The 24,980-nt window shown below is 45.0% G+C and overlaps 1 protein-coding gene across 1 annotated transcript in view; it reads left to right on the top strand.

The window, feature by feature from the left end:
* Positions 1-23,248, top strand: part of FOXJ3 (forkhead box J3) — a 39,080-nt gene extending 15,832 nt beyond the window's left edge. Inside the window, exons 3-11 of the mRNA XM_066606729.1 lie at positions 39-122; positions 2,866-2,967; positions 4,912-5,040; positions 7,852-8,011; positions 9,988-10,458; positions 12,582-12,671; positions 16,394-16,585; positions 18,645-18,749; positions 20,056-23,248. Coding sequence (XP_066462826.1) covers positions 39-122; positions 2,866-2,967; positions 4,912-5,040; positions 7,852-8,011; positions 9,988-10,458; positions 12,582-12,671; positions 16,394-16,585; positions 18,645-18,749; positions 20,056-20,171 — 1,449 coding nt within the window. The 3' untranslated portion in view covers positions 20,172-23,248. The remainder of the gene's footprint in view (positions 1-38; positions 123-2,865; positions 2,968-4,911; positions 5,041-7,851; positions 8,012-9,987; positions 10,459-12,581; positions 12,672-16,393; positions 16,586-18,644; positions 18,750-20,055) is intronic.
* Positions 23,249-24,980: the final 1,732 nt, after the last annotated feature.

Here is a 24,980-nt window from a genome sequence, read left to right as displayed (position 1 = left end):
AGGCCATCCTTAGATTTGTTGTTTTTGTTTCTTCTTAGGGTTCCTATTGGGCAATCGACACAAATCCAAAGGAGGATGCACTACCAGCTCGGCCAAAGAAGAGGCCGCGATCTGGAGAGCGGGTATGTATAGTCATCATATGGGCCTATCGAGGAAGGTGCGGGCACACAGCAAACAGTTGATTCTCCACAGAGCGTTAGTGAACACAGATGAAATAAACTACTAGAAGTTGTAGAAATAGAACTTAAAGGGGTTGTCCCGCGGCAGCAAGTGGGATTATACACTTCTGTATGACCATATTAATGCACTTTGTAATGTACATTGTGCATTAATTATGAGCCATACAGAAGTTATCAAAAGTTATTCACTTACCTGTTCCGTTGCTGGCGTCCTCGTCTCCATGGTTGCCGTCTAATTTTCGCCGTCTAATGGCCAAATTAGACGCGCTTGCGCAGTCCGGGTCTTCTCCTTTTCTCAATGGGGCTCCGTGTAGCTCCGCCCCATCACGTGCCGATTCCAGCCAATCAGGAGGCTGGAATCGGCAATGGACCGCACAGAAGCCCTGTGGTCCACCGAGGGAGAAGATGCCGGCGGCCATCTTCAGCAGGTAAGTAAGAAGTCACCGGAGCGCGGGGATTCAGGTAAGCGCTGTCCGGTGTTCTTTTTTAACCCCTGCATCGGGGTTGTCTCGCGCCGAAAGGGGGGGGGGGGGGGGAAACAAACCCGTTTCGGCGCGGGACAACCCCTTTAAACTCTTCCAGTGTGATAAATCGGTCAATAGGTGTACAATTTTAGGAAACTAGTTCTGATTATTAACCCGTTTAGGACCAGGCACTGTGAATATAAGGTGCCTGGTCCCGGGCTTAAAGCCTAGCCGTTTGTAAAATTATGGCGGGGATTTAAGCCTCCTGCTCTGCAATCAATCAGAGACAGGACAGGTTGTCAGCTGACAACCCGGAGGAGAAAGTAGGAGGGGGTTTTAACCCTTTCTGCCTTTTCCTTCGCCGAGTACACAGCGCTCATTGAGCACTGTGTACTGAAAAGTGGAAGTGTAATTTTCACTATGGGAGCCGGCGGGGGGGGGGGGTTGGGGGGGGGGAGGTGTATGGGGGGCATTTGACCACCGGAATTCCCTGCTATAGCAGAGCTGCAGGATTGTACTAGACCCTGACCACAGCTGATCATGGTCTAGTACGATCCTGCAGCTCTGCCAGTGACTAATATCACTACAGCGGTTGTTTTTCCCTGTAACCGAGGCTCCTATGGAAAAGTGGGAGAGTGTCAAATAAAAAAAAAAAACATATGGATGTCCCCCAGAGGTCTTATATGACGTCATGGGGGACATAGATAGTAAAAAACACAATTACATACATAAGTAAAACAAAATTACAGAATAAAACAACAATACATACATAAGAAAGAAAATAACCCCAAACCAACGCCAACCAAAACTGTCACCGTGTAATCCCAAACCATACGTATTATATAGCGAAACCTCCGAAACAAAATGAGGAACCCGTTCCCATACTTTATTTTAGTGTAAATATACTAATTAAAAAATAACTGGAAATGTTAAAAAAATCATGTTTTTTTAAAATCTTTTTATCCCCAATCAAACTAAAAAACTGAAAAAAAGTCAGTGAAAAAAAATTAAAAAAAATAGCCCTTTATGTCCCAGAAAAAAAAAACGCAGTAAAAGTAATTTTGGTAGCTAAAAGAAACAAAATAGGGCAGTAAAACCGCCACATGGGTGAAATCCCTATAAAGTGTCTGGTCCTTAAAGGGGTTGTCCCGCGCCGAAACAGGTTTTTTTTTTTTCAACCCCCCCCCCCTTCCCCCGTTCGGCGCGAGACAACCCCGATGCAGGGACTGAAAAAAAGAACAGCACAGCGCTTACCTGAATCCCGGCGCTCCGGTGACTTCTATACTTACCGGTGAAGATGGCCGCCGGGATCCTCTACCTCCGTGGACCGCAGCTCTTCTGTGCGGTCCATTGCCGATTCCAGCCTCCTGATTGGCTGGAATCGGCACGTGACGGGGCGGAGCTACACGGAGCCCCATAGAGAACAGGAGAAGACCTGGACTGCGCAAGCGCGGCTAATTTGGCCATCGGAGGGCGAAAATTAGTCGGCTCCATGGGAACGAGGACGCTAGCAACGGAGCAGGTAAGTAAAAAACTTTTTATAACTTCTGTATGGCTCATAATTAATGCACAATGTACATTACAAAGTGCATTAATATGGCCATACAGAAGTGTATAGACCCACTTGCTGCCGCGGGACAACCCCTTTAAGGTACAAAACAGCCTGGTCCTTAAGGGGTTAAATTCAGTTCAAATGCTATAGTATAGGCAGCGTTATAGGGGAATTTGGGGAGTGTTAAAGTGGTTGTCCAAGAATGGCTGGAAGCAGTGGATGTGGTACAATACCAAAATACACTGCGCAGTTGGAGGTTGCCGATGGGCTATTATGGCGGGCAGGAGCCTCCTGAAGGCTCACAGGGTTGCCATGCATAGAGGCAACATCAACAATCACTAATGAGATGGGGATTAAATAAAATGTGTAAAAAAAAAAAAAAAAGTGTTATGAAAGAATCAATGAAGTTTTTTTTTAAGAAAATGAAAACCTCTCCTGTTTTTTCCCATGAAAACACTAAACAATCAAGCTAGGTTTACAATCATAGTAGGCTTATTACATGGGAGACATTCCCAAATTGTTCATCAAAAGTTGGGGATTTTGGGATGCTGTATTAAAGAACTTCACTGGTAAAGAATAGCAGCCAAGTGTGATATATTTGTGCTTCTAATCAATATTTATTTTGCATGCAGCTGCGATATCTCACATGCCGATGTTCTTCCTCTTCCAGGCCTCTACACCATACAGTATAGATTCCGATTCCTTGGGTATGGATTGTATAATCTCTGGAAGTGCCTCTCCAAACCTGGCTATCAACACTGTGACTAACAAAGTAAGTGCTAGAGAACAGCGGACTGGACCGTCGGCGCGGGAGCCAATAGATTTACTGAGTTTCTACTTCATTTGCTGAAATAAGGACATAAACCTTGAATCGCCCCATGTATAATAACGGCAGCCCGGCTAACCAGTTCACCAATCGGCACAACTTCATTGCTCCATTTGCTCTTGTACAGGAGCCAGTGTTTTCTTGAGCTGTCCAGTGTTAATCCCCAGTATCCGCCCTGGTCACATTTTTCATTTCACATCCTCTCCGTCCAAAGCTGAACTGGATGAAAATGCAGAGAGTTACATAACTTATGGTTGATATCGCAGTTATAAAAATACTTAAAGACGCTGTGGGCGACTCGTATGAATCATGCTGCTGAATAGAGCGGGATTACTCTGATCGGTGCAGAAGTGCTACTTGATGAAACAGATTAGGCTGCTTCTTGGCGGCCACCGGAAAACACTAAGCGAGTCACTAGACTTTTAGAGTAGGGGGGTATGCTGCCTGTAGATCTGCAGCTGTTCTGCACGCTGGGAGTAGTTCTAGTCGTTCTGTCACAGCAGCCTGATTTACAGGAACTGTTTTTTGTGGAGTTTTTTTTCCCCTCACAATTTATGGATTTTTTATATCCCTTTCCTTCTGCAATTATGAAACTTTTTATAAATGATCTGGAGGAGGGAATTGATGGGAAACTGATCATATTTGCAGATGACACAAAGCTAGGAAGGATAGCTAACACAAGGGAAGAGAGAGAGAGTATTCAAAAAGATCGAGAAAACCTTGAACAGTGGGCAGCGACTAACAGAATGGTATTTAACAAGGAGAAATGCAAAATCGTACATCTGGGCAAGAAAAATGAAGACAGCACATACAGAATGGGAGGAATTGAGCTAAGCAGCAGCACATGTGAAAAAGACTTCGGTATACTAATATATCATAGACTGAACATGAGTCAACAATGTGATGCAGCAGCCAAAAAAGGCAAACACAATTCTGGGATGTATTAAGAGAAGCATAGAGTCTAGATCACGTGAGGTAATTCTCCCCCTCTACTCTTCCTTAGTCAGACCTCATCTGGAATACTGTGTCCAGTTCTGGCCACCTCATTTTAATAACGACATAGAAAAAAAGTGGAGCAAGTTCAGAGAAGCGTTACCAGGATGGTGAGCGGTCTGCCGATCATGTCCTATGAGGAATGGTTAAAGTGTCTGGGAATGTTTAGCTTGCAAAAAAGAAGGCTGAGAGGAGACTTAATAGCTGTCTACAAATATCTGAAGGGGCTGTCACAGTGCAGAGGGATCAGCCCTATTCTCATTTGTATAAGGAAAGACTAGAAGCAATGGGATGAAACTGAAAGGGAGGAGACACAGATTAGATATTAGACAGTGAGGGTGATCAATGAGTGGAACAGGTTACCATGGGAGGTGGTGAGTTCTCCTTCAATGGAAGTGTTCAAACAAAGGCTGGACAGACATCTCTCTGGGATGATTTAGTGAATCCTGCACTGAGCAGGGGGTTGGACCTGATGACCCTGGAGGTCCCTTCCAACTCTACCATTCTAGGATTCTAACTCGCCACTAGCTGTCTGAACTGCCCCAAGTCCGATACCTCTACTCTGTGTTGAAATCAAACTTTCCATTGCTTTTTGCCTTTGAAGTAAGCGTCAATTTTGTTTTTGGGTGAAAACATTTTGTGTCATAACTCAAAAGTTCCAGAATCATGAATGGCCAATCTGCCTAGTTATACACTAACTCTGTATCATTTGGCTGATTTGCTTAATTGGAAAGTTTGGCGACATGACAACCCTTATGAGATCTGTGATGGTTTCTAATTTGTCGTTATTCCGCGTTCACCAAAACCATAGAATCAAATTCTCATCTTGATGAAAGATGAGGACTGCACAACTTTTCCATGTCGTCTAATAGTAATATGATGTTTTTGCCATTTTAGGTAACTTTATACAACACAAGTCAGGATGGCAATGACAGTCCTCGAAGTAGCCTTAACAACAGCCTTTCTGACCAGAGCGTGGCATCCTTAAACTTGAACAGTGTTGGCAGTGTGCACAGCTATACACCGGTGAGTAACACATTATATAGAGGCGCCTACTTATATGCGGGGTGATTGAAAAGAATACTGCAAAAGTAAAGCTCTTCATACATGAAGTGATATACTACATCTAGAATGACATGGAAAGTTGGAAAAACTTACTGCAACTTACAGATGTTTGATGTTGGTGACACGGTCGATGTCAAGTCAGTAGTCCAGTTCAGCACAGATGCATCCCGAATCTTTGTTATCCATTCCACGGCAGCGGAGACGGGTTGGTTTAGGTCATCTAGCTTCACCAACGGCACCCCCATGGAACATCTGTAAGGTGCATTCAGTACTTGAAGAGTTCTTCTATCTTTTCATGTCATTCTGGCTCTTGTATGTCACTTCATGTGTGCATCATTGTTTTTTAATCACCGTGTGTTTGTATGTATGTGTGTATAATGTATCACTATAACAGTATTGCAGCTCTCATGCCCTGCAATATGTTTTCCTAAACCACTTGTGGTAGTGATTGTGTGTTTGGCACTTATGATGTGTTTACACTAGAAATGTCACTAATGCTGTAATAGAAGTCCTCCTAATCTCTAGATGTAAATGGAAGTCCTTTTCACATCTCACTGGATTACCATGTTCAGCATATACATAGAATGTGAACCGCTGAGCGATAAGGCTGCTCTGCACAAGTGCTAACAGTCTTAGTCGTGACGTCAGTACTTCTCGCCCCGAGTAAATGGGACTTAAAGGGGTTGTCCCGCGAAAGCAAGTGGGTCTATACACTTCTGTATGGCCATATTAATGCACTTTGTAATGTACATTGTGCATTAATTATGAGCCATACAGAAGTTATCAGAAGTTATTCACTTACCTGTTCCGTTGCTGGCGTCCTCGTCTCCATGGAGCCGTCTAATTTTCAGCGTCTAATCGCCAGATTAGATGCGCTTGCGCAGTCCAGTCGTCTTCTTTTCTGAATGGGGCCGCTCGTGCCGGAGAGCGGCTCCGTGTAGCTCCGCCCCGTCACGTGCCGATTCCAGCCAATCAGGAGGCTGGAATCGGCAATGGACCGCACAGAAGCCCTGCGGTCCACCGAGGGAGAAGATCCCGCGGCCATCTTCAACCGGTAAGTAAGAAGTCACCGAAGCGCGGGGATTCAGGTAAGCGCTGTGCGGTTTTTTTTTTTAAGTCCCTGCATCGGGTTTGTCTCGCGCCGAACGGGGGGGCTGTTGAAAAAAAAAAAAACCCGTTTCGGCACGGGACAACCCCTTTAAGTTCAGCCTACAGTAGCATTGAACTTTAGTGTTAGGCAATAGCGGTGTTAGTCCTGGTTTTCTGACTTTTTTTGCTGCTAGGCATACAGGCGCTTGCAGAAACGCAGTGCTTTTGAATGCTGCTTTTACTGCGGTTTCATGCATTTTTGACAATGTTCTGGCTGCGTTTTTAGCAGCCAATGATGCTAAAAATAAAAAAAAGCAATACTCACCTAGCTGGCACCGTTCTCCGGAGCTCTCGGCACATCGCCAACAGAGGATCTTTTGCTAGTGACAGGGTTTAAAGACCCCCACCATCAGCCAATCAGAGCCGGTGCTTCTGAACCAACCAGAGCAATCTCTCGCTGGGAGGCGGAGATTTCAATCCCTGACACTAGCAATAGATGTTTTGCCAACTTGACAAGTGGCTGGCAGCCTGCCCGGAGCGCCGGAAAACAGCGGCGGGGACCCCGATTGCGCCAGTTAAGTGAGTATTCCTTTTTTTTTTCTTTAGGTAGTGCAGCTAGTGCTTGCGTTTAGCGCTGCCAAGAACGTGGTACCAGCGCTGCCCATTCATTTCAATTGGCGACGCAGGGCTGCAAACGGCCAAAAATAGAACATGCATCGCTGTCAAAGCGCAGTGTTGTAAATGCTGCATTTTGACGCTTATGTGAACAGCCCCATTGAAATTCATGGGAGTGTTGTACAGCGTTTAGCGCTGTCTTCTCAGTGCTGCGCTAAACGCTGTACAAAAACGTCTGCTTGAGGGAGGCCTGAGAAGGGTTGTACGACACTTTTACTATCGATGACCTGCCTTCAGGATAGATCATCAATAGTTGATCTTGGGGGGTCTGTTCAGCTGTTTGGGCGTCTGCTGTCAGTATGGACTGCGCTGGAAGTAAATAGCGCTGTCTGTATTGCAGCGTCCAGTTTGGTACTGCAGGCACAGCTTCCGTTGAATTAAATGGAAGCTGACTGGACTGTTGCAATGTTGACAGCACCCTCTGCTTCTAACACTGTCTGCATTGACAGCGGTGCTGGGAATCAGCTGATTGGTGGGCATCCGCCGCCTGGAATCACTGCCAATCAGCTGTCAATGACCTATTCTGAGGATAGTTCTGGATAACCTCTTTAATAGGACTTTTGGTTGCTCTGCATCTAGAGAGCTTCGTGTTGCCATTTGCACCCCTGCTGCCCCATTAATTGAGGCGATGGTGCTACTTTTATTCACCACTATGTAACACCCTGTAATTATGTCCTTGTCAGCGAATATTCTGTTAATTGCATTCAAGGTGTGACACAAGCATTATAGAAAGTACAGGCAAACTTGCAAGAATTGCGTTAGACCCAGTCAAATTATACTAGTCCTGCACATTCCGCACCTTGTAGGTTCTGGGCTGTCGAATTTCCTTATCCACCGGAGGTCCTAAAAATATGAACTGTATTAAAATAGGACCTCCTGCACTACATATGCAGATTCCCCTTCCGTCCTGCTGGTCCATCACTTGTTCCGCTGCTGGGCCACACTATTGAATTTCCGGACAATTCACAAAGTTGACCTATTAGAATGTGTTCTTTCATTTACTCCTAGGTATCGAGCCATCCTGAGCAACCCACTCCAACATTAACGCAGCAGTCACAGTACAACACACCAGAGCGAGAAAAACTTTTTCCCGAATATAACTTTGAAGATCTCAGCGATTCATTTCGAAGCCTATACAAGAATGTATTTGCTCAGTCTCTAAACCAAGGTAGGTAGAATAAAGGGTTCTGGGTACGTTGGAGACATTTGGTGCAACTGTATGTTGTCACCACTTAGCCTGCAGGTCCAGTACTTTCAGCGCAGAACATGCGGTATAATTGATTACACTTCGTTATGCCTAGTGTAGGGCCGGGGGGTTGGCACAGGACACTGGGATTCAAAAGCATCCTACGTCAGGCTCTGCACTGGTCAGAACACAACCGGTTCAACATGTAACAGTTTTCTGGTGCAAATCACACTAGAAAAGTGTCTTTCATGCTTTCCACCACATTTATGATGCATTTTAATACTTTTGGACACTTTTCCCGACTCACCTGAAAAGGGGCGTGGCTTTGTGAAAAGGGGGCAAAGCCTAAAATGTGCCAGAAGTTGCACCAAAATTTTGAGACCATTTTTGTTGTCATCTATGCCAACGACTAGGTGGTACAATCTTAAAATTTGACAGATTTCCCATCCAGCTGTTAGGAATCTGGTTCATTTTAAGACTGTCTTAGTTTGCACTCTCTAACTTCTACATAGTTTTAGTATATGTGCCCCAGTATATCACCTTTTCTACAGGGATTCTTTTAAGGGGTTTCCATTGACACCCCCTCCTCAAGTGCTAGCCTATCCGAACCCTTTTAAGGTCTCCAGCTGCCTAAAGGTAAGCGATCATGTGCCACTGAGTATACAGAGTGTATAGGGGTGTCCCCCTGCATAGCTGGGCACTGTCAGATTGTGTAGAGGGACACTCACTATTGCCAAGGCACATGGTAATTACCCACTTGACAACTTCATCATACATTTTCAGGAGGAATAACTGAGGAACCGCACAGCATAGACTTATAAGAAAAGACGCTCGAACATGCTTGTTTCACTTGGAATACAATTGTACAAACTATTGCAGACATGCCAGGATATAACTACACGACTCAGGCGCAATGTCCACGTGCGGGTTTTAATTAAAAAATCCGCAAGTGGTCCCTGCACATGAGATCCGCAGCTCCAGCTGCCCATAGAGATGCATTTGCATCTGCAGGGCAACTCAATACATGTGGATGTGATTTTTTTCTTTTTTTTTTCTGTCCCCGGCGTGCGGGTCGCACACATGGGAAGAAATCGCAGCATGCTCCATTTTTCTGCGGATCTCCCGCACGGACAGCTTCCGCAGGCTTCCACTGAAGTCAATGGAAGCCGTCCGGATCCGCCTCACACTCGCAGCTGTAACTGGAGATTTGAAAAAGGAAAATGACCATGGCGCAAAGATCCGGCCGGCGCAAAGGAGACCTGCGCTGGACGCGGAGAGGTAAGAAACTGTCTATTCCCTCTCCATGTCCTCGGGCGTGCAAGGATTCCACTGCAGGATTCTGCTGTGGCTCTGTGCATGCAAGTGGACGTGAGGCTTAATGAACACATTGTAATGCAATTTTGTGAGAACATACCTTAGTCAATGAGAATCGTGAACCCCTCATTACATGTTGGTCGAGCACTCCTTAACCCAACTGTTGCAGTTCACACAGCAGCAGTCACCGGCGATGGCTAGTCTGGGTCGCTAGCTTGGCCGTCTCTTGCTTGGCACACTGTGCCACCCTAATAGCCATGTTTTGCTTCAATCACTAGTTGGTGCTGCCCCCTGTAGGGACAAGTGTACTTGAGTAAACCACAGACTATCCGGGAATTAAGAAGCAACATTGCACAAGAAATGACTGCAGTGACGCCGGACACGTTTACCAGAACGTTCAGCAGTATGGAGTGTTGGGTTCGGGCGGGCTCGAACGCAAATAAGGAACACTTCAGCACGTATTATGAGGGGTTCTTCATTCTCATCGATATCTTTAGACTAAATTTCAGTTCGATGTGCTCAGTTCTGGAGTTCTATCTCATTTGGATTGTCCATCTAACCCTACTTCTACAAGTAAAGGGTCAACTTCTACTGCCTTACTATAAAGTGCAGAAAGTAACCAAACTCCATTTTTCTTCCTGCAGGACTGATGAATCTCCCGTCAGAATCCTCCCAGCAGACACATTCACCCTGCTCATATCAGCACTCCCCTAGTAGCACAATGAGTTCTCAGCAGCACGGTAGCCAAAATAACCTAACAAATAGCCATGCGAGTAGTCTTGGCACAACTGTGGGTGACTCTATGGGACAAGTGCACATGTCCCATACTCCAATCCACACACAGCAGTCGCAGCAGTCCCCACACATACATCACACTGTAGTACATCATCAGCACCCCAACCAGCACACATCTCACTGTCACCAACAAGCTCCACACCAACCACAGCACCCTCAGCAACGCGTTTCACACCCTGCACAGCACTCCCCGCATCAAGCACAGCACACCGCTCAGCATTCTGCACAACACCAGCATATACAACATCACCCAAATCATCAGCACCAACCTCTTGCACACCAGACCTCTCTAACACAGCAGCCGCTACCTTGTAATTCAGGTAAGGAGGAGTTCACTTCTCTTTCTTTACATTTCTTAGTAGCGCTAACACCTTCTCTTAGGCATGGTGCAGCTTCAGAAGCGGAAGGAGATGAGGACCCTGTTCTTTCTTTGTCCTTCTGTGCAGAGAAATGAATGCAGGCTCAAGGGCTGCAGGAAGCGATTGCTCTAAGATGCTAACACTCAACGTCTAATTGCGGCTGCTTTCACACGGGCGAGAAAATCACGCGAGATTCTTGTGCGTTGCGAAACGTACAAATATGAACCCTATTCTTTTGAACGGGTTCATACTCATGAGCGATGTTTTCCTGCATGTCATATCACTACAGGAAACAAATTGCGGCATGTTCTGTCTTTCTGCATCATCTCGCATTGCAGCGCCCACAGCAGCATCTCACCATGTGCTTGGTGCATGTGATGCAATGAGAGCTCTCCCATTGAAAACAATAGAAGAATCTCCGTGATCCTCCTCCGTGGCTGACGTCCCCGAAGTCATGCAAGGCTGTTTTGACATAAAAAGACCTCACATCTGCCGGGAAATCACATGGTGGGCAGCGCAATATGAGGCCGTGATTCACAGCCCCATATCGTACTTGGCCGTGTGAAGTTAGCCTAAAGCTGTCAACACACAGATGAGCGTGATATCGTGCTCGCCAGTGTGTGCATTAGAGGATCGGCAAGTGTTACCCATTGTTTTCAATGGAAAAAAAATCACATCACAGTCGCATGTGATTTGTTTTACTGTCCCATTGAAAAGATAGGACGTGCAGCGACGGAGCTCGTATTCGCGCAAGTTTTGTGCATCTCGCAAGAAATTCTCGGCCCAGTGTACCCGATTTAAAAAGGAAGACTATACCTAGAAATGAATGATAGAAGTAAAGAGGTGTAGGAGGGAGAGGCTCCTGCTGAAGCAACTTGTCTTACAGCCACACAGGGAAGAAGTGGCTGATCTCCTGCAGCACAGAAGGCCAGATTCACATGTTCTTATATGTATTGCTCCTCAGATACAACACGCATCGGACAGCACACGGACCCATTATACACACGTCTGAATAAGCCATGAAGACTTCTTTATAGATCGATCGCTCTATTTAAATTGCAGTAGGGGGTAAAGTAGGGATCAAAAAAAAGGAAAAGACTAAAGGAGTATTATGGAAAATAGAAGTTATCCTGTATCCCTGGGATATCTAAGTGGTTGGTTGGGGGTCCGAATTCTGGGACCCTCACCGATCACGAGCTTGGGGGTCCTGTTTGCGCCACTTCCGGTAGTATCGCAGCCTTAACCGGATTGCTGGCCGCACATGCGTGGTGCCGCTCCTTTCATTTCAATGGGGCTGATGAAAGTAGCTGAGCATAGCTTACTAAATAGAGCAGCGTCTTGGAATCGGTGGGGATCATAGTTTTATCTATACATTTACCATACTATTACTATCCTTGGTGCATTGTACTGTGATGTGAAGAAGTAGAGAAGGCGTCTATTTCTCACTCCCCGCTGTGTGGGCAAGAATAATATTGTCTTGGCTTTTCAGTTTCTATTTGTAGTCCCTCATCAACTGAGATTATGAGATTCAGGAACACGTTCCGTCTGATGCGAAACAGTCTGGGATTGCGTTCAACAGGATTAAAGGGGTTGTCCAGGGTTAGAAAAACATGGCTGCTTTCTTCCAAGCACAGCGCCACCCTTGTCCATAGTGTGGTGCTGCAGCTCAGCTCCATTGAAGTGATGATGAATGGGAGCGAAGCTGCGATACTAGAGACAACCCATGGGCAAGGGTGGCGCTGTGCTTAGAAAAAAGTAGCCATGCTTTTCTAACTCTGGACAACCCCTTTAAAAATGGTTTTATATAGCCGCGATGCTGCTCTTGGATGAAAGGAACAGCAACCCGCTTACTATTGATACGAGCCACTAGCTTGGAACAGATTGGTGATCGTCTTGTTTCTATACTTATTTAACGGCGTGATCCTTTTCTGTAAAGTAATGGTTGCAGTAGAGCTCCCCTGAGGGCACTTACCATGCTGCCGCACTCCCGAGGGGTAAATCTGACTATTTATAGTGTAACAAGGGAGATAGCGCTACATAATAAAGTAACCCAATGTCTTCTTTTGATCTTTTTGTTTCCTCAGACTGGTACTCCACTTTAGATATGCTTAAAGAAAGCTGCCGTATTGCTAGCAGTCACAACTGGTCTGATGTGGATCTCTCCCAGTTCCAAGGTAGGTATATGTAGAGAGGGATATTCAGTACTCCCATGTGACACAGTGGTTAACTATAAGCTGGGGCTCCAGAGCTGCCCACAAGTCTAGGTAGGTAAGAAGGTGACTTTGTAAGTGGTCTCAGTGCTTCACCAAGATGGATAAAAAGTCGCTCAAGTTGCAAGATTTCTGACTGTCGGAATTCTTGCAATCTGTGCTCAACTTTTTCTTATTGGGTTACATTGAGATTCATCACAATAGTGGCACAGGTTTACTGTGACATGTAGATTCTGCTGAGGAACTCCTAGCCTTATCCAGACAGCCTTCTGTCAAGAGAACCGTCCCATAAAGGAGGCAGCCATATTGGAGTGAGTGGGGCTGAACTGCAATACCAGACACAGTTCATAGACAAGAGTGGCGCTGTTCTGGGGGAGAAAAAGACCCTTTTGTTTTCCTGCCCTGAAATCTGCGAGGTTGAGGGTATATTGCTTGCACTTGTTCTTCTCTTCCGATCCAATGGTTCTGGTTCCGTCTTTCGGATGACCATTGCAAATGTCTAGCTAATGAACACTATGCACTTCTCTCTGATTGGCCAGTGCTGAGCACATGATCAGCTCTGGCCAATCAGAGCAGCTATAGTGCATTGGTAGTTGAGCACTACGTAGTCTAAAAATTGCATTGGCCATATAGGATGGCCAAAAATGGGCCGTAGATTGGCTAGACGGCAGAGAACAAGAAGTGCAGGTAATATACCCCCAACCCCTCGGATGCTGGGACAACGTTTTTTTCCTGAAATTGAAGGACCACTTTAAGAACACCTGCGAGTTTCCAGGGGATTCACGTAAAATTTTGGAGTTTTTAGTAATGCCGTGCTTTCACGATCATCGTTAGTGGCTGCAACCCCAGCGCTCCTAATACGCATCTGTTGTCCATTTGTAACCCAAACCAGTGTGCAGTTTATAGCCCAGCGTCTCTGGAACAGCAGCCGAGTCCCAGGAATTAACCGCCGACTTTGCTGCTCTTTCTTTGAGATTTGGCAGAGTAAAAATTCAAGCCTTGTGAAGCGTCCATTAAAAAAAAAAAAAAAGCGCACAGATACGAAGGCTCCTCCGCCATCTGTATACTATATTACTTCCTTCTGCAGTCCGCCGCTGATTTATGTCTACCTGCCGTGGGATCTTGAATTTACAACTTCAGCATTTATCCTGCTTTAAGATTCCACAAATGTTTGCTTAACCTTTTCTGTATGAAAATGTGATCTACAGCACTTCGCCAAAGTCACGTGCTGCGAATGTATGGAGGAGAGAAGCCGCGGTCCAGCGCTGCCGTCTCTGTGCGAGAGGGAAAGAATCCTAAATACAAACCACGTATGCGGAAATATATCTGAGGCCGTTAAAGGGGCTCTCCGCACCTCTATAGACAAGCGCATGACTCATTCATGCTTGGTTACGTGAAACGGGCACTACTGGGACCCCGGCTATTGGGATATAGCAGTTTGTGGTCCTGCACACGTGCAGTAATATAGGTGTATCCTTATACACTGTTGGGTTGTGCAGGAGTTAATGACTGTGTGTTTATTTCAAATTAACTTTCTAAAAGCCAGCCTAACCCTCTTAGATAATGCTTTTATACCCTTAGTGGCTGCCAATACGCCTTTGTACACAACTAATAGGGTTTAAACCCACACATACGCTTTTTTACAGCAGTGCAGGTTTGATGTGCTGGGAAGAGTTGGGACTCGGCTGTCAACTAACAGCCAGGCTCCTACTGTAATGGGCATGAGTGGAAAAACCTCCTTTCCTGACCATTTGGCCCCTTACATGCCATAATCAATAGCGACCAAGGCATACAAGCAGGGGACGGGGTGACCCCATGATTTGATTGCAACTTGCCAATGGGGTCTCATGGCAACCTGAGTCCTGACAAAGGCCTCTAACTCAGCAGCGTAAGGCCCCTTGCACATGAGCGGAAATTCTGCGGCGGGATTTCCCGCAGAATTTCCGTCCATGGAAGCTACCGTGGGATTGCGTTAGAAAACGCAATCCTATGCAGATGGCCGCAATATGTCCGCGCGAAAAACAAATCGCGGCATGCTCTATTTCTGAGCTCGCAGAAATGTCACTCCCCGGCCACTGGCTCCACTCTGCGCATGCGCCGGCTGGCCGGCACATCATAGATCCAGAGCCGCGGGAGAGGTGAGTGCTGCGCTGGTCCCTGCAGGGGCTCGGGTCGGGTCCTGCTGCGAGAATTCTGGCAGCGGGATTTGACCCGGCCATCTGCAGGCGGCCTAATACGGTCTATTAATCTACTGCCATAGGCATAGTAAACTGCATTATATAAGGAATGCGGTGTACTATGAAAGCGATCGGGTTTTTTTAAAATTCCCTTCAAGGGACTAAAGGGTAGTGTTAAAGAATAAAGGGTCAATAACATTTACTTTTCAAAAATCCAGTATAAAAATTATATTTTTTCCACCAAAATACTTTTTAAAAAAAACCTACCAAAAATTTAAAATGCACATAATGGGTATTGCTGTGTCCTTAACGACCCGAACAATGACTATATTTTGCTATTATCTGACACTGTGACCAACATAAAAAATAATGAAAAAAACTATTCCAGAATTGCTGTTCCATCTGCCTGCATCTCCAAAAACACAATAAAAAGCAATCAAAATTCCCATGTACCCCAAAACGGTATTGATGAAAAGACCAGACCTCACGATTATGGGTCCTGGAATGCAGCAATGCAAATCCAGTTATTTTTTTAGATTAAACGTTTTTTGTTTTTTTTTTGTTTTTTTATTCAAAAGTAGTAAAAATTAAAATACAGAAAATTGAAAAATGTTATAAATTTCGCAGGACAGATTTAAAATGCTATTTATGCTGCATAGTGAATGCTGTAGCAAAAAAAATTCTAGAATTTTTTATTTTTATTTTTGCTAATCCCACCACCAGAAAAATGTAATAAAAAGTTATCCAAAATGGTACTAATAAAAACCACAGGTTGTCTCACCAAAAATAAGGACCGGTACAGCTCTGTTGATGGAAAAAGTTGTGTCTTGTAATGCAGCGACAGAGAAACGTGAAGTGAACATGGCCTTAAGAAGAGTCCGTCACCAGTCAGAGCACTGCCGCATAGAACGTGCTTTGCTGAGAAAGTCTGCCCTGTACAGTACTTGGGCACGTATATAAGAATGTGGACCCCTGCTTTGTGATATAGCACTCTAAATCTGTAACCTATGCTGGCCATCTGCAGCCTCCATTAGGGGGAGCTTACTGCATACTCTATAGTAAGACTGTATGCAGAAAGCTCCCTCTAGTGGTGGCTGCAGAAAGTCAGCATGTTTTCTTTCAAGTCCTTGTCTATGCAACAGCTTGGGAGCTCTGACCGTAGTAAAGATACATTAGGGAGTTATCATCACGTCATATTTAGGTCCGCATTCACTTTAAGACCGGAGTCATGGAACTTTTCAAGCCCCCAAATGTTCACTAAACTGAACTACACTATCCAGAGAGCCTTCTCCATATGCCGCTTACTTGTGGCTCTTGCTCCAGCGTGATATCAAAGTACACGCAGATCACGCACTCCAGTGTAGGAATAGCACTGGGGGTTTTCATCAAGAACTGAAAATCAGTATATTCAGTCCCTGCCTAATAATTCTGATTTGTCACCTTTTTTTTTTGCCAGTTTCTATTTTCTGTGTTTTTTTTTCATACACAAATTCTCTCCATCTTCCTCAGGTTTAATGGAAAGTATGAGACAAGCGGATCTTAAGAACTGGTCGCTGGATCAAGTTCAGCTTGCAGACTTGTGTTCTTCACTTAGTGAATTCTTTAATCACACCGGGTTTATCCACCCACAGAGCAATGTCCAGTCACCTATATGTCATGGTAACATGCATAATACGAAACCCACACAGCACCTTGGGACAGGTAAGTAACTCGGAGAAGGGGAAATGGTAGAATAACACATTGTGGCGGTTTCACATTAGGTTTCCTGAATGCTGGTTCCATCCTGGTTTCTGCCCTCATTGCAGGAAACTGTCTAAGGCTGGATTCAGATGACCGTATATCGGCTGGGTTTTCACGCCCAGCTGATATACGGCGTCTCTCTCTGCCGGGGGAGGAGGCTGGAAGAGCCGGGAGCAGTGCTCTGAGCTCCCGCCCTCTCTCTGCCTCCTCTCCACCTCTCTGCACTATTTGCAATGAGAGGAGGTGGGGCAGGGGCGGGGCTACGTTTCAGTAATTAGCCCCGCCCCACCTCTCCTCATTGAAAATAGTGCAGGGGGGGTGGAGAGGAGGCAGAGAGGGGGCGGGAGCTCAGAGCACTGCTCCCGGCTCTTCCAGCCTCTTCCCCCGGCAGAGAGAGACGATGTATATCAGCTGGGCGTGAAAACCCAGCCAATATACGGTCGTCTGAATGCAGCCTCAGAATGGAAAACAAGGCAGAACCTAGACGACGCCATAAGGGTGACTATGTGAAACAAAGACCTAATTGGACCTCATATAATCTCCCCGTCATCGTTCTGGTTTCTGTCCCCATAAAAATTCAGTATATATATTAACAACATTGTGGAAGGATTGCACAGTAAAATAGCAATATTTGCCAATGATAGAAAACTATATAAAGTAATTAACATAATAGAGGATGCACGGCGGTTGCAGAGTGATCTGGCTATGTTGGAGGATTGGGCAGAAAAGTGGCAAATGAGGTTTAACACTGATAAATGTAAAGTTCTGCACATGGACGGGGGAAATACATGTCACCAATACACAATAAATGGGAAACCACTGGGGAACACTGACATAGAAAAGGATTTGAGTTAACTGTAAGCTTAACTGGAGCAACTAGTGTCAGGCAGCTGCTGTCAAGTCAAATAGGATCATGGGGTGCATCAGAAGAGGTGTAGGGACACATGACGAGAACATTGTTCTTCCTCTTTACAAGTCACTGGTCAGACCACACATGAAAGATGTACTCAAGAAGGACATATCAGAGCATGAGCCGGTACAAAGGGGGGCAACTAAAGTAATAAACGGAATGGATGGACTACAATACCCAGAGAGGTTAGCCAAGTTGGGATTATTTAGTTTAGAAAAAAACTGGCTGAGGGGCGACCGAATAATGAAGTGTAAATATATCAGGGGACAATACAGAGATCTCTGCATCATCTATTTATGCCCAGGACTGTGACTGTAAAAGGGGGGCGCTCTCTACAGCTAGAGGAAAGAAGGTTTCTACACCGACATAGAAGAGGGTTCTTTACTGTAAGAGCAGTGAGACTGTGGAACCCTCTGCCTGAGGAAGTGGTGATGGCAAACTCCATAAAAGAGTATAAGAGGGGTCTGGACGCCTTTCTTGAGGATTACATTATTACATGTTATAGTCCATGATTACTACAGAAGGGTCGGTGATCCGGGGATTATTCTGATTACCAATTTGGAATCAGAAAGGATTTTTATTCCTTTATATGGATCAACTTTGGGGGTTAATAGGCTGAACGGGATGGACATGTGCCTTTTTCAGCCTTACATACTGTTACTTTGCATTATGCATACCATCTAAGCACTGGAAAGACCCCCAATAAGGGTGAGTTCAGAATCTACAGATTTGCAGTATGAGCATCACACCGCAGATGTAGCAGCAGATTACAGTACAATACATGTGGATTTATGAACCCCCCTCACATATAGTATGAAACAATCTGTCACACATTGAGCATGCTGGGAATGTTGTCTTCCACATGTCAATTATGTATCAGATTTGTCGCAGCTTTGTGTGAGAGTGAAATCTATGGTGGGTCCGCTGCATCAGCCACTTGCAGATTTGCAGCAAGATCCATGGTGAAAACATTCTGGCATGTGTGGAGAAACATACTGCAAAAAAGTGTGAACTTAGAGTTCAGCTATAAAGCCGCAGTACAATTCTCATAGGATCCTGTAATTACTCAATAAATAGTTTCATGTCATTTATTTTTTTTCTGTTGCTCAGGAAATCTTTATTTAGACTCCAGGCAAAATGTTCCTACTTCAATGATGGGACCCCCAGGTTACACTCACTTACCACCTATGAGCACTACAGGATCCGGCTTGTCAGGTACGTTAAGGATCTCAAGATAGTTTACTGAAGGTAACTGTACGCTAAGATCTCTGTCATCTCAATTCACTGTCTGTTGTCCCCTGGCATCAGCCAGTGTTTATTTTTCTTTTTATAGTGTCCCAAAAATTGGCATGCCCCATGATCTCACATGATTTCGGTAATGAGGACCCCCAGAACGATTTCCATCTGTGTGATATTAGCAGCTCTTTAACCGCTTAACACCACAAGGCGTACCGTTACGTCCTGCAGGTTTGGGGTCTGTATTGAGGGGGATTGCGGATTGATCTCCCTTCATACAATGCGGGTGTCGGCTGTTTCTTACAGCTGACACCTGCCTGCAACAGCTCCAATGAGCAGCGTTGCTGATTGGAGCTGTTAACCCTTTAAATGCAACCTTCAATTCTGACATCAGCATTTAAATGCCCAGATCAATGTTTGAGGGCTCCGCACTGCCCCCCCACGATAAGATCGCAGGTTGACATGTGATTGCCATGGCAGCCGAGGGCTTTCTAAAAGGCCCCAGGGATGCCATGGCAGCTTGCCTGTCAGATCGTGGTATAATGTAATGCCATAGCCATTGCATCGAACTGCAGAAGCGATCAAACTATCGCAAGTTCTTGTCCCCTCTGGGGACTAAATAAACCTGTAAAAATTAGTTTTATTAATTATTTTTAAAAAAGTAAAGGTAATAAAAGTTTTTAAAAACTTGACTTTTGCCATATTTATAATAAAAATATCTAAATAGTAAAACAAAAAAACACATTTGGTTTTGCTGCGTCTGTAAAAGTATCTACAAAATGGTACCAATAGAAACTACAGGACATCCTGCAAAATACGAGCCCCTGCACAACTATGTTGACAAAAAATAAAAAAGTTAAAGCAGTCAGAAGATGACGGCAGAAAATTATTTTAAAAAAATTAAATATCTTTGGGCAAAAAAAAAAGTTGTGCAGCAAAAAAAATACTATATAAATTTGGTATCGTAGTGATCGTACTGACCCGTAGAAATAAAGTGATGTCATTTTTGTTGCAGTGAGTACTCCATAGAAACGAGATGCTCACAAAAATGGCGGAATTTCTTTTTTTTTTTTTCATTTCCATTTGACATGTTTTACATTTTTCAGTACATTGTATGGTACATAAAATACAACTCATCCCGCAGAACACAAGCCCTCCGACATCAACATCCATGATTAAATAAAAGAGTTTGGATATTTTAAAAGGGGGGAGGAACAGCTGAAAATGGAATGCTATTGACTGTAATTACATAATTATGTTTTTTGGTTATTTTTTACGTTTACAGGGCACCATGGAGTAATGAACCAGCCTCACATGATGCCGTCTACAAATTTCCACATACGTCGCCCCCTTCCGGCAGATGACATCCAAGATGATTTTGACTGGGACTCTATTGTATAGCACTATTACAAATACAATAGCTCTATTGTCTTGTTACCCTCCCCCCGTGTTGTCGGTATAAGTGACCATGAATGTGATATTAAAAAAAAAAACAAGGAAAAAACAAAAAAAAAGGTAAAGACATCCAAGTGAGGAGTGAAAAAAAAGAGAACTGCTAACGATGATGACAATCAAAACTGTTTGTAGCAGGATAAGTGATCTCAATGCCTATGACTTTACCCTGTCAATCGGTGCTCTATACCCTACTGCTCTTCTCGGACTACCGGCCCCGGCATCTCCTACCAGGACATGCTTGGAGTTGTAGTTACCCCAAAGCTGGAGAGATCCAGGTGGCAGAGCGCCGCAGTAGATCCCGTTCGTTGCAGCCGCTCGCTATCTTCCTGCGATTCGCGGCGGCTCGTTCAGCTTTTCTGTTAACCAACCGCGAGTATAACACTGAAATCTGGACAGAATCTCTCCCAGCACTTTCACTTCTCAATGTGCATTTCATAACCCCCACCCAGACAGGTGACATTTCTGGAGCGCTCTCAGTCCTTTTTATATCCCATTTATTTATATGAGCTCGCTAATCCTGTCATTGTTGCTCTTCTGTTTATTTTTAAATGTGTCTTGAAGGAATTTTTATTGTTACACTGCCATGTAATGGAGCAACCGCGATCCGCTGACGAGGGGTGGCGTGCTTCTGTCAGTGCAATGCCAATCAATATGTCTTCATTGCCAGAATGTTGTTATTGGGACGGGTGTTACCTTTTTTTTTTTTTTGTGAAGAGATGGTTAACACATCTGTATGTGACACACGCTGCAAGAGACGCAGATGATGGAGGGCAGGAGGAAGCATCCTCTGAGTAAGCCCTGCCCCACTATTGTTTGTAATGCAAGGTTGGCAAAGAATAGTGCCCGTCATCGACCCTCTGCCATTATCTGAGCCCCCGAAAACGGACAGCAAAGGGGTGAATGAGAGCTAATGGACCCATAGTCTAAAGCTGCCATAGAACCATCCTGACCAATAGTGAATAGGTAGTTGCTGAAAACTTTCTGTTGTCAGTAAAGTCGGCCATGTTTGATTCTCTGAGAGCCAACCATTTCTCAGCAGGACAGAAAGGATCTACTGAGCCCATTTTCCCCAAATATAGGGATTAATGTGCAGGTTTTGCCGAATGAATGGGAAAATCTGGGGTAAAAGCAACGGACAGACAATTATGTTGCTTTTAAATTGTCAAATTCTCATTTCAATCAGTTTGTCCTTGGCAATACAACAGAAACTCCTTAACTTTCAAATGGGGAATACTAATAAAATGACACGCTTTAAGCCTCTCCAGTCCACCATCTGACGTCTTCAGACATTCTGATTGAAGGCTTACAGCTCCGATGTCGGAAGACGTCCGGCAGGGTATTCTTACTGTAGATTACTGGCCGCTCTGTTGTCGGGGGCCTCTCCAGCATGTCCCATACTGCAGTACTGGCTCTAGCCAGCAGATGGTGCCATTATATAATGGCAGAATGAGAAAGCCCCCTAGGAAACCTTGAATTCAAAATTGGATTGCAAAGGGTTAATGTACACTTTTTTTAGTTACACTTAGTGCGATCTGCCTCTGCTAGATTGTGTGTTTTTTTTTTTCCATTTCACCCCACTTAAAAAAGAAAGCAGCCATGTTTTTCTAACCCCAGACAACCCCTGTAAGTTTCCCAATCCCTTATATGATAGATTCAATAGTGTCATTAAAATATACAACTCTTCCCGCACAAAACAGACGGCCGATGGAAGAAGAAAAAAAAAAGTTATGGCCCTTTGAAAGGCAAGGATGAGGGAAAAAAATGAAAATGAAAACCCGAAACATGTCTGGTAGTTAAGGGGTTAATATAAACTTTTTAAATTAGTTTCACTAAGTAATGACGAGCCAAGTTTTCATTCATCTGTTCTGATATTTATATAGTCACACGTTGTGAAAATTGCTGCCAAAACCGTAGTGTGACTGTATCGCGTGAATTGACCCCGACTGACCTTACATGGAGCCTGCGACACCCCCACCCCTTGTTGTATCGGGTCATTGCAGCGTTGGGTGTCACTTACCAATGTGTTCTTTCCTTTCACAGGTATAACGGATGTGGTAGGACTACATGTCCCAGCATGCATGCTGTCTTCTCATAAGAGCATACAGATTTATGGTAGGAGGGCTCTGTGGAAAGAAAGCTTAGATTCTGTCGTCGGCCATGATTTTGTGCTTCCTCATGGTTAACACTGACTTGGGCCGCTTTCACATCTGCGCTGCAATCTCCATTTGGAGCTTGCGTTACTGATCTGGCACAAAATATCGGACGGAAAAGCGCCACATGGAAACCAAAGTACCCTGCTGTAGTCAGTGGGGTCTGTTCGGCCGGGGGATTCCCCTTTCCTGGTCCGCTCGGGGGAAACCCGCACTGCAGATGTCAAAGCAGCCATAGTCGCCAAGATTTGGCCGTTGTCAAATATGTACGAACTACCCGGGGTCACCAGCATAAGACTGTCAGGGCATGCTGGAAGTTGTAGTTCCACAATACATTGCAGAGCCTCCCGTTGGCGAGCACTGCCATAGACCAACTAATTAGCACCATGATGGCTGTTCGATACACCTATCAGTAGGCCTGGCGGAAGTACCATAATATCTGTGGCCGCCGTTATGTGATTGGCAGCTGCATCAGGATGTGCTGACGTGTATTTATAAGGCTTGGCACAAAATGGCGGCAGGAATTGTAACGGCCAATGAGAGCCCAGCCATCAGTGAAGAAAAAAACGAAATCAGCTAATTGATAAACTTTGTGATAATTTTTAATGAACTCCACCCCCTACAAGAGCCTCCTCAGATGCCGCAGTACTGCAAATCCCAGCATCCACTTTTAGTCCCAAAAGCTACTACCATTGCTCATAGGGTATGCTGGGATATGTAGTTCCCCATCCAGTCAGCGCTCTGTGCTACTTGTGGCTATAGACTCCTCCGTTCTCGCCTCTGATCACTCGTTGCTTCTGTGTTGTCGTATTTTTCTTGTTAATTCTCGTGCAATATCGTCTTCGCAATATCATTGTTTACATTTTTAGTGCATATTTCCTAGTCGTCTAATCAAGACTTTTAGATACGGTTTTTTTTTTTCCACTTCCAAATAGACAGGGGCAGCCGGCGTGCGGGACAACGGAGGACATTTATCAACTTCGGGCTTCGTTTATCGAAACTGTCTAAAGGTAAATGTCTTTGTTGCCCCGTAGAAACCAATCAGAACGCAGCTTTCATTTCTGCAACTGCTGAGGTAAAGCAAAAGCAGAGCTCTGATTGGTCACTACGGGCAATAAAAACGGTTTCTCTTTTAGACCGTTTTGATACGAGGCGTCTCACAGGTAATGAAGCCTTAGAATTGGGATGACTGAGTGGCACAGCAGATGTGTGTGTGGCGCTGTAGGTGCCACCACCGGCCCGTGGGCATATTTTCAATAGAGGTATATTTATAAATACGTAGTTTTATGAAACTAGAAAATATCACGCAGTTTGCACAGCAAGGTCGACCGCCCATAACACGGTCTGCAAACTGGATGTTGCCAAACTGCACCTCCCCACAGGCCATGCTGGGAGTTGTAGTGTGATGACGGCCGGGTAAATGACTGCTTTTAGTTTGCCAGAGTCTTAATTCTACAACATTTGCTGTCACATTAGCGTAAAGTCCGCTAAGCAGATGGGTGGAATTTACGTCAATCCGTTATTTTAAAGGGAGCCTGCTAGGGTGACGCTAAACGGGACAATCGTCTGATTAGTCGCTCAGAAGATATAAGCGACATGTAAACACGGCCAACAACCTGCTGACGAGCGAGAATTTGTTCAGCTCACCTAAAAATAGTCGCTGGTTGATTAATTACTGCCTGGTGTAAACAGGCAGTCGGTTGCCTTTCGGTGACTAGCTAGTAACTTTCTAGTGAGGCGTGCGCTTCAGAGACCGCGATATAGAACAGTCGCTCTACGTAAAAACCACACAGTCATTCATGCGCTAGCAGTGAGTATTTCGAGCGTCTGTTCAGACAGTCGTCCCGTGTCCCTTTGGGGTCTTTTCACACGGCCAGAGTTATTCGGCCGCATCAGTGGACTTTGCAGTCCTGCCGAAAATTCTGCAGCGCCAATGTGCAGAATTTAAAAAGGCTTAAAACTGCCTGAAATTTCGCCAGTTGGCCGTGCGGATTTCTGCAGCAGAACATTCCGCCACCTTCTGGTAGAATAATTCCGCCCGTGTGAATGAGCCCGGACTCTCCTTAGATTAGCGCACCTGCACAACGAACTATCATGGCTAAAGTAGTCGGCGCAGGTGCAACCACGTAACGGAAAATGGTGAATATTTGGAAGATCTACACCAAAAACTGCATGAAAATCTGCATTATTGGTGCAGATCTGCAGCAGACTGCACTCCTTTTATTGAAAGTGTGAAATCCTCTAGGGATCCATGTCCAAATCCGTACCATTGGCGCGTATTTTGACACCATTTTTGGCGTAGTAATGTTGCGGATTTTCTGCAACAGACAATTTCGTAACATTTCCGTAAAAGAAGCATCATTTATAGCGGATTTTGACTCGGAATCAGCTGTATATCCGCTGCTGATTGCGGCAGATACAATACACCCCTCACCTCCCAATTCTTCAGCATAGCCTTTCACCCGGCGGCCTGCTGGTCAGGTGATGCCACTTCTGCATCACCTGACCTGTGGTGTTGCACTAGAGGTCGCAGGCTGTTCTCAAGAATTGGGCAGTGAGGAGTGTATTGTATCTGCCGAAATCAGCTGCGTTTATACAGCTGATT

Source organism: Eleutherodactylus coqui, chromosome 6 (assembly GCF_035609145.1).
Source record: "Eleutherodactylus coqui strain aEleCoq1 chromosome 6, aEleCoq1.hap1, whole genome shotgun sequence".
Taxonomy (NCBI): domain Eukaryota; kingdom Metazoa; phylum Chordata; class Amphibia; order Anura; family Eleutherodactylidae; genus Eleutherodactylus; species Eleutherodactylus coqui.
Note: the sequence above shows the minus strand (reverse complement) of the source record. Positions and strands in the feature narration are given on the sequence as shown.